The sequence below is a fragment of the Bubalus kerabau genome, chromosome 1, assembly GCF_029407905.1.
Source record: "Bubalus kerabau isolate K-KA32 ecotype Philippines breed swamp buffalo chromosome 1, PCC_UOA_SB_1v2, whole genome shotgun sequence".
NCBI lineage: Eukaryota > Metazoa > Chordata > Mammalia > Artiodactyla > Bovidae > Bubalus > Bubalus kerabau.
In genome coordinates, this window is record NC_073624.1 from 176479723 (window position 1) to 176490113 (window position 10391).

The following is a 10391-nucleotide window of genomic DNA, read 5'->3' on the forward strand; positions in this document are numbered from 1 at the left end:
TTTAATATTGAGTTTCAGGCCAGCTTTTTTCACTCTCTTCTTTCACCCTCATGAAGAGGCTCTTTAGTTCCTCTTCACTTTCTGTCGTTAGAGCTGTATCATCTGATGAGGACCCAAATTATTCTGTTTCACCAAGAACAATGAGACTCAAAGAAGGGAGTGGAACCAAAAACTGAAACCATATGGGCTCCACCAGTGAGTGTCTGCCTTTCACTGTCCACTGGGCTACATGTGGCAGTCAGATAATGGAGTGAAAGTGAAAGTCACTCAGTCATATCCTACTCTTTGTGACTCCATGGAATACAGTCCATGGAATTCTCCAGGCAAGAATACTGGAGTGGGTAGCCTTTCCCTTCTCCAGGGGATCTTCCCAACCCAGGGATCAAACCCAGGTCTCCAGCACTGCAGGCGGATTCTTTACCAGCTGAGCCATAAGGGAAGCCCGAGAATACTGGAGTGGGTAGCCTATCCCTTCTCCATTGGATCTTCCTGACTTGGGAATCTAACCAGCATCTCCTGCATTGCAGGTTGATTCTTTACTAACTGAGCTATCAGGGAAGCCCAGATAATGGATTGCTGGCCTCCAATAATGACAGCCACTGCATATGAAGCATCTAATATGTTCATGCTTTATATAACTTTCCGTTTTGATTCTAACATATCTGGTTATATAGGAAAAGCTACTTGTAATAAAGAAGAGTAGTCTGCATTTTATGACCCCCTACCATCTTGAAGAAATTTGATATTGAAGGATATTCCTTTTTAAAGGTGATGTTCGGAGAAGGCAATGGCACCCCACTCCAGTACTCTTGCCTGGAAAACCCCATGGAAGGATGACCCTGGAAGGCTGCAGTCCATAGGGTCGGACACGACTGAGCAACTTCACTTTCACTTTTCACTTTCATGCATTGGAGAAGGAAATGGCAACCCACTCCAGTGTTCTTGCCTGGAGAATCCCAGGGATGGGGGAGCCTGGTGGGCTGCCATCTATGAGGTCACACAGAGTCGGACACGACTGAAGCGACTTAGCAGCAGCAGCAGCAGCAGCTGTGTGTAGGTTAGGAGAGAAGGAAGGAAGGAGGAGGAAGAGATGGAGATAGAGGGCAATTTTATCTCTGGATGTGAAATAGTCAATAGAAAGAGAGACTGCCTTAAGAACTACTCAATACATCACTTGTTCTATTCTTAGAATGATTGTGTGTGTGTGTGTGTGTGTGTGTGTGTGTTGAATAGTACTGTTAGTCAAAGGCTACAAACTTTTAGTTATAAGAAGAGTAAATGCCCAACAGTGTGTCAACAGTCAATGTATTAACTTCAGCGTATTATATTCATGCAATATATATAGAATATATAACAGAATATATTCTGTTCTAGCCAAAAACTAATGGTGAATTGATTGCAGGGAGGCAGAGAAAAGATGCACAGGACTCCAAGGAAGGGAGGCTGAGAAACCCTGGAAACCAGGGATGGATGTTTGGGGGAGTGCAGCCTCCATTCACCCAAGTGTCTGGTTCCCGCAGTTTGGTTTGCTCTCAGACTGTCAGGGTTTCATCTAGGATATGAGCCCACTGAATAGAGCATTCATTACATTTTCCTATTTTTTTTTTCATTTTGGTAAAATACACATAACATAAAACTTACCATGTCTCCATTTTATAGCATACAATTCAGTGGCATTTAGTATATTCACAGTATTGTGTGACCACCTCCTGGAACTAGTTTCAGAATCTTCTCAGAACCCACAAAGGAAACCCCATATCCATTAGCAGTCACTCTCCATTCTCCCCTTCCTGCAGCCTCTGGAACCACTGGTATGTTTTAAATTCCTATATAAAGGTTCATAGCAACACTATTTACAAGAGTACAAAAATGAAAACAATCTAAATGTTTATCAGTGGGCGAATGGGCAGAAAAAAATCTTGTTTATCCATGTGTGCATGTGTGCTAAGTCACCTCAGTTGTGTCTGACTCTTTGTGACCCCATGGACTGTAGACCGCCAGGTTCCTCTGTCTATGGGATTCTCCAGGCAAGAATACTGGAGTGGGTTGCCATGCCCTTCTCCATAAAGGGATATTATTTGGCCTTAAAAAAGAATGAAGTTTTCATACATGCTGCAACATAGATGAACCTCTAAAACAACATGGTGAGTAAAAGACACCAGATCCCAAAGTCCACATAATGTATGATTGCATTTAGATGACTTGCCTAGAGCAGGCAAATCTATAGACACAAAAAGTAGATTAGTGGTTTACTGCCTTTTATTCCTAATTTTAAAAGATCATGTAAAAACAGGCAAGTTATTTATAAAGAGACATTGAAAGCTCATTAAACTGAAGTTTTACTGAGCACAGACCAGTTACATTTTCTCACTTATCATAGATAGCTCCTATAGTTTTCCAGATCACAGTTCAAGAATAATTCATTTAATTCTCATAATAGCTCTTTGAGGCAGGTGGAGAGAAATGGAGGTGCAAAGAGGTGAAGAAATTGCTCAGTTTCACACAGTGTGGGCAGAGCAGGGATTTGAAGTCTATCAGCCGACTCTCTCATCCGTTTGTCAGATGACTATGTTGCATTGCCTCAGAACACATAGATGGTCCTCATGGAATCAGGAAAACAACCAGAACATTATTTCTACACAGTGTCTTGCCTCAGGTGCCTTGCACGGATAACTCCAGAGGAAGAATCTGATTGGTGCATGTTAAGTTAAAGAAGCCCACTGGTCCCAAGTGTTGTAGCCATGTGGTAGGGATCTTGTGATTTCTGAAGCTCTGGGAAGAACAGAATTTATCAGAAGGGAACAGAAGGGCAGAGCAGCGGTGGAAGGAAGCTCTGGTGAAGGAACATTTTGATTTTTGGAGGCAACCTAGAGGGATAGAAAGGTAGCAACTTTGGGGACAGCCAGTCACGGGTTCTGGCATTTTGAAAGCTTTACCATAAACAAGTTTCTTAGACCGTTTCCAATTTTCTCAACGGGTAGTCTCAAGATACTCAAGAGAGTGATCAAAACAGCACCTCCCCCACTACATTGATGAGAAGATTAAATTGTAGGAGGCACAGATTAGGAACTCAGCCAATGTCACCTGTCATTTATCAGGAGCAGCCTCTGGGGCAGAGCCAGGAGTGATGGAAGCTGATCACCTCCCTCCATCCAGTAGCTGACCTCTCCACATCACATGTCACTTCAGGTACAGCCTCCATGCAGGATGCCAACTTCTCAGCAGTGACTGAATTTATCCTCATCGGCTTCTCCTCCTTCCCCCACCTTCAGCTGATGTTCTTCCTGCTGTTCCTGTTTGTGTACCTGTTCACGCTGCTGGGGAACCTGCTCATCATGGCCACCGTCTGGAGCGAGTGCAGCCTCCACACCCCCATGTACCTCTTCCTGTGTGCCCTCTCCATCTCTGAGATCCTCTACACCTTCACCATCATCCCGCGCATGCTGGCCGACCTGCTCTCCACCGACCGCTCCATCTCCTTTGTGGCCTGTGCCAGCCAGATGTTCTTCTCCTTCATACCCGGCTTCACCCACTCCTTTCTGCTCACCGTCATGGGCTACGACCGCTACGTGGCCATCTGCCACCCCCTGTGCTACAACGTGCTCATGAGCCCCCGAGGCTGCGCCTGCCTGGTGGCCTGGTCCTGGGCTGGAGGCTTAGTCGTTGGGCTAGTGGTGACATCTTCCATTTTCCAACTCACTTTCTGTGGGTCTAATGAGATTCGCTATTTTGGCTGCCATGTGCTGCCTCTCTTCAAGTTGGCCTGTGAGGACAACGTCTCTACTGTGGCCAAGGGCGTGGGCCTGGTATGTATTGCCGCCCTGCTGGGCTGCTGTCTCCTCATCCTGCTCTCTTGCGTCTTCATCGTGGCCGCCATCTTGAGGATCCCTTCAGCTGAGGGCCGGCACAAAGCCTTCTCCATGTGCCCGTCCCACCTCACTGTGGTGGTCGTGCACTACGGCTTTGCCTCTGTCATCTACCTCAAGCCCAAGGGTCTCCAGTCTCTGGAAGGAGACATGCTGCTGGGCATCACTTACACGGCCCTCACTCCCTTCCTGAGCCCCATCATCTTCAGTCTCAGGAACAAGGAGCTGAAGGAAGCCGTGAAGAAGACCTTCCTCAGCCAGCTCTAGCCAGAAAAAAAAAAATGTGATTATCTGGGAGGAATTCCTTGGAACTGACTCAACTGGATTACCTGATGCTACCATCAGAGATGGCACCTGTAAGCATGTAATAACCTGTGTTTGCCTGATGCTTTATGGTTTACAGGGACATTTGTAGGCTATATCTATGTGTTTGCAAAAATGGTTAAACAGTGTCATGCATATATGCAGGGTGGTAAGATGTATGAGATGATAATACACAGAAAGTCAGATTCATTGATTTCTTATCTGTTGAAGAGCACTTTGTCAGGTACCATTAAACTTGGAATTTGTTCTCCTGTGAGAAAGCAGAGTGGTGTAATTACTCCCATCACCATAAACCCATAGTGCCAAGAGAAATGGAAGATGTCAGGTCTCCACCATCTTGTAGGCAGCAACAGGTAGCTACATCACAAGTATTTTGAGACTGCTACTGCTACTAAGTCACTTCAGTCGTGTCCGACTCTGTGCGACCCCATAGATGGCAACCCACCAGGCTCCCCGTCCCTGGGATTCTCCAGGCAAGAACACTGGAGTGGGTTGCCATTTCCTTCTCCAATGCATGAAAGTGAAAAGTGAAAGTGAAATCGCTCAGTCGTGTCCGACTCTTCACGACCCCATGGACTGCAGCCTACCAGGCTCCTCTGTCCATGGGATTTTCCAGGCAAGAGTACTGGAGTGGGGTGCCATTGCCTTCTCTGATTTTGAGACTATGGCAGACTAAACCAGATTACAGCAGAGGAGAGCGAAGCAGTCTAAATTTCAGTGTTGGCGATCTGTGCAGTTGCAGTTAGCAATGATAATATGCAGGTGGCACTAGTGGTAAAGAATCCACCTGCAATTCAGGAGACACAAGATACTCAGGTTCGATGGATCCCTAGGTGGGGAAGATTCCCTGGAGGAGGAAATGGCAACCACTCCAGCATTCTAGCCTGGAAAATTTCATGGACAGAGGAGCCTGGCAGTCTATAGTCGATGGAGGTTTGCAAAGAGTTGGACATGATGACTGAGCATCAACCACCACCAATGTGCAGATTCAGAAAAAGTTGAGGAAATCTCCATGTTTCAAGTGTGAATCTCAAGCAGCTGCAGAGAGACAGAGAAGTCTATATAATTAGTTCAAGGGATAAAGTCCCATCGTGAGAAATTGCCTGCCGTGGTAAGAGTGTGAAGTGGCACAGCCACCAGGGGGAACTCTTTGTTGACTCACAATAGTGAGTGCAGAGCCCAAAATGAAGGTATGTCTCGTGGTCACATCAGTTTAAATATTCCCATTTGCACTAAGGGGGATTTAAGGTGACTCTTGAGAGTCCCTTGGACATCAAGGAGATGAAACCAGTCAATCCTAAAGGAAATCAATCCTGAATATTCATTGGAAGGAATGATGCTGAAGCTTGAAGCTCCAATACTTTCGCCACGTGATGCAAAGAGCTGACTCACTGAAAAATACTCTGATGCTGGGAAAGATTGAAGGCCAAAGGAGAAGGGGGTAACAGAGGATGAGATGGTTAGATAGCATCAATAACTCAATGGACATCAATTTGAGAAAACTCCAGGAGACGGTGGAAGACAGAGGAGCCTGGTGTCCATAGGGTCACAAAGAGTTGGACATGACTTAGCGAGTGAACAACAACATCCTTCCCACCTCCATATCCACTCATCCATTCTCTACATCTGCTTCTCTATTCCTGCCCCGCAAATAGGTTCATCTGTACCATTTTCCTAGAGTCTACATATATGCATTAATATGCAAGGTTTTTCTTTCTGACTTACTTCAGTCTGTATGATAGACTCTCATTCCAATCAAGTCTTTACAAATGACCCAGTTTTGTTCCTTTTTTATGACTGAGTAATGCTGCAGCACGAGTCCCGATAAAGCCTTGCCTGAATATTTTGTCTGACCTCTTCTCAGTTTCTAATGACCCACTCCAGTATTCTTGGGCTTCCCTTGTGGCTCAGCTGGTAAAAAATCTTCCTGCAATGCGGGAGACCTGGGTTCAATCCCTAGGTTGGGAAGATCCCCTGGAGAAGGGAAAGGCTACCCACTCCAGTATTCTGGCCTGGAATTCCATGGGATCACAAAAGAGTCAGACACAACTGAATGAATTTCAATTCAATGAGTCCAAGAACCTGGATCAGTAACACAACCAGTAGATGAACAAGATAATGTTTATTGCAGCATAGTGGTTAAAGGCAGTAATACTATTATAAGCTTCAGAGTTGTTAAGACACTATTCCCACTACAAAAAAAAAAAAAAAAAAAAAAAAAAGGAAATTATGTGATATAATAGAGGTGTTATTAGCAAACACTACAGTGGTGTTTTGCCAAAGGTTTCACTTTAATCTCAGGTCCAAGGATTTGTTAACAAAATAAGCCACTCTTATATACAAATAAATAACATAAATATTTCTTAGAGAATTATCTTGATAACTTTCAAAAAGACAAATAGAAAGAGCAGAGAATCACCAAATTGGGTTCTGACCAACATCCAGACTTAAATAGTGCTGGGAAGCCCTGTGTCACAGCACATTTGGAATCCCAATTGGGAAAGGGTCCCAGGCAGCGTGTCTGCTCCATGGGTGAGATCTCCAAGATCGCAGTTGTGGTGGTGGTGGTGTGGGGTGGTTTCCTGCTTATAATCCCAGGATGGTCAAAAACTGATATCATCATCAATCTGTGACCAAATGAAGGCTCTGGTTTCATGTTAATGCTGTTTGTTTTGTTGTGTAAAACTTGGGATGCTGCCAAGCCTGGGGTTTGGTTGGCCAGGCCCCCTCCAAGGGCTCAACAACCTTGAGATTTCTCCCTCGTCTTATCTAAGGTGTGCAAGTCTTGCACTCACAGCAGGCTCATCATCATCATCATCATCATCATCATCACCATCACCATCACTCCCAGTCAGGGCAGTGTCCAGGCAGGTTAGAAGCAAGGTCAGAAGCCTGCTCTGCTTTGTCTCTGAAGCCTAAACAAGACTATTCATTTAATTTCCCTAAGAAGCGGTAACCATACTGCAATATATAAATAGATCAAATCAGCACATTGTATACCTTAAACTTACACAATGTTATACATCAATTATGTCTCAATTTCTTTTGCAATGTAGTTGATTAACAATGCTGTGTTCATTTCTGGTGTGCAGCAAAGGGATTCAGTTATACATACACATGTACCTATTTTTTTCTGAAGCCATTTTCCCATTTAGATTGTTACATAATACCTCTCAATTTTTAAAAAGCTTCCTTGATGTATTTAAATTGTTCTGAATATGAATTTATGGTTTTTTTGTTTTAATTTATTTTATTTGATGAAAATTTTTTACAGCATTGTGATGGCTTTTGACATACATCAACATGAATCGTCCGTAGGCGTATATGTGTCCCTTCCCTCCTGAACACTAGGGGCTCCCACCTCCCTCCCCATCCAATGAGTAAGGAAGTTGTGGTACATATACACAATGGAATATTACTTTGCTATAAAAAGAATGCATTTGAGTCAGTCCTAATGACATGGATGAACCTAGAGCCTTTTATACAGAGTGAAGTAAGTTAGAAAGAGAAAGACAAATATCATATATTAATGCATATATATGGAATCTAGGAAGATGGTACCAATGATCCTATGTTCAGGGCAGCAAAGGAGACACAGGCATAAAGAACAGACTTGTGGACAAGTGGGAGGAGAGGGTGGGATGATTTGAGAGAATGGCATTGAAACATGTACATTACCATATGTAAAATAGACAGCCAGTGGGAGTTTGATGTATGCATTTATTTAAAAATAAGTCTTGGAGGAGCTAAGATGGCAGAGGAATAGGAAGGGGAGACCACTTTCTCCCCCACAAATTCATCAAAAGAACATTTAAACGCTGAGTAAATTCCACAAAGCAACTTCTGAATGCCGGCAGAGTACATCAGGCACCCAGAAAGCAGCCCATTGTCTTCGAAAGGAGGTAGGAAAAAATATAAAAGACAAAAAAAGAGACAAAAGAGGGAGGGATGGAGCTCCGTCCTGGGAAGGAGTCTTAAAGTCTTAAAAAGAGAGAAGTTTCCAAACACCAGGAAACACTCTCACTGCCGAGTCTGTGCTAAGCCTTGGAAGCACAGAGGACAACATAACAGGGAGGAAAAATAAATAAATAATTAAAACCCACGGATTACGAGCCCAAGGATTACTCCCCCAGCAGAGAAGCAGCGCAGACGCCTGCACCTGCCACTAGCAAGCGGGCGCTGGGCAGGGAGGCGCAGGCTGCAACGCTTAGAGTAAGGATCCGGCCTGAATGCCCTGAGTGCTATCTGAGCGAACTAACTTGGGCTAGCAAACCAGACTTTGGGATAACTACCACGTGAAAAGCAGCCCTAACCTAAGACACCGCCAGGCCCGCGCACAGAACAAAAGGACTGAACAGAGATAGCCGGCTGCAGACCATCCCGCTCCGGTGACAGGCAGCCAGAGCCAGAAGGGGGCAATCACAGCCCCAGAGAGACATTATCTACAAAACTGTAAGCAGGCTTCTTTGCTAACTAAGACTTCTTGGGGTTCTGGATGGTCAACATCCATCTGAGAAGGTGCGCCGGTTGTACACCCAGAAAACTGAGCGGCGGAGAGGCGATAAGTTGCAGCGACTGCGCTCGCCAAACACCTCATCACCTGAGCTGCTCGGACCTGGGAAGGGCACAAAACGCAGGCCCAACCGAGTCTGCACCTCTGAGGACTACCGGAGTGCCTGAACCTGAGCAGCTTAGACCTGGAAGGCGCATGCAGCCCAGGGCCGGCCTCGGATGGTTCCTGGTGGAGCAACCTAGAGCCTGAGCAGTGTGGGCAGGAAGGGTACACACGCCGTGAGCGGGGGCAGGCCCAGTGTGGCTGAGGCACTGCGAGCACACGCCAGTGTTATTTGTTTGCAGCGACCCTCCCTCCCCACAGCGCTACTGAACAAGTGAGCCTAAAAAAACTGTCCACCACCGCTCCCTTTGTGTCAGGGCGGAAATCAGACACTGAAGAGACCAGCAAACAGAAGAAGCTAAAACAGAGGGAACCGCCTTGGAAGCGACAGGTGCAATAGATTAAAACCCTGTCATTAGTACCGACTACATAGGACTGCTACTGCTACGCTAAGTCACTTCAGTCATGTCCGACTCTGTGCGACCCCATAGATGGCAGCCCACCAGGCTCCCCCGTCCCTGGGATTCTCCAGGCAAGAACACTGGAGTGGGTTGCCATTTCCTTCTCCAGTGCATGAAAGTGAAAAGTGAAAGTGAAATTGCTCAGTTGTGTCCGACTCTTAGCGACCCCATGGACTGCAGCCCACCAGGCTCCTCCATCCATAGGATTTTCCAGGCAAGATTACTGGAGTGGGATGCCATTGCCTTCTCCCGACTACATAGGAAGGGGCCTATAGATCTTAAGGTATATAAGCCGGACCAAGGAACTAGCCAAAAATGAACTGACCCCACAATACTCACAACACCACCAGAGTAAGTCCTAGATATATTTTTACTATTTTTACAATCATTCTTTCTTTTTTTTAATTAAAAAAATTTTTAAGTTCTCTATTACTCCTTTAATTTTCACTTTTATAACCTACTATTACTTTGCAAAAAAAAAAGACCCTATTTTTTTAATAGCAAACTTCATACATATATTTTTAATAATTTTTGTGACTTTGTTTTTTTTTCTCTCTTTCTTTTTTATTTTTTTCTTTCTCTTCTTTTCTTTAACATTGTATTTCTGAAATTCCAAACTCTACTCTAGATTTTTAATTTTTGCTTTTTGGTATTTGTTATCAATTTTGTACCTATATTTTTAAAATAATTTTTGTGACTTTTTTTCCTTCTCTTTATTTTTCTTCTTCTTTTCTTTAACACTGTATTTTTGAAATTCCAAACTCTACTCTAGATTTTTAATTTTTGCTTTTTGGTATTTGTTATCAATTTTGTACCTTTAAGAACCCAATCTTCAGTACCCATTTTGACTTGGGAGCGAGATTACTGGCTTGACTGCTCTCTCCCCCTTTGGACTCTCCTTTTTCTCCACCAGGTCGCCTGTGTCTTCTCCCTAAGCCCTCTCTGCTCTACCCAACTCTGTGAATTTCTGTGTGTTCCAGATGGTGGAGAACACTTAAGGTACTAATTACTGGCTGGATCTGTCTCTCTCCTTTTCATTCCCCCCTTTTATCCTCCTAGACACCTCTGTCTCCTTCCTCCTTCTCTTCTTTGTATAACTCCATGAACATCTCTGAGCGGTCCAGT

The 10391-nt window shown here is 44.5% G+C and overlaps 2 protein-coding genes across 2 annotated transcripts in view; one reads left to right on the plus strand and one right to left on the minus strand.

Moving 5' to 3' along the window:
* Positions 1 to 3380, minus strand: part of FAM32A (family with sequence similarity 32 member A) — a 271335-nt gene extending 267955 nt beyond the window's left edge. The window contains exon 1 of the mRNA XM_055542189.1: positions 3371 to 3380. The gene's annotated coding sequence lies outside the window, so the exon portion shown is untranslated. The remainder of the gene's footprint in view (positions 1 to 3370) is intronic.
* On the plus strand, positions 3201 to 4133 carry LOC129624351 (olfactory receptor 10H1-like). The gene has a single exon (XM_055542114.1). The coding sequence runs from the start codon at positions 3201 to 3203 to the stop codon at positions 4131 to 4133; it is 933 nt and encodes a 310-aa protein (XP_055398089.1).
* The last annotated feature ends 6258 nt before the right edge of the window (positions 4134 to 10391 follow it).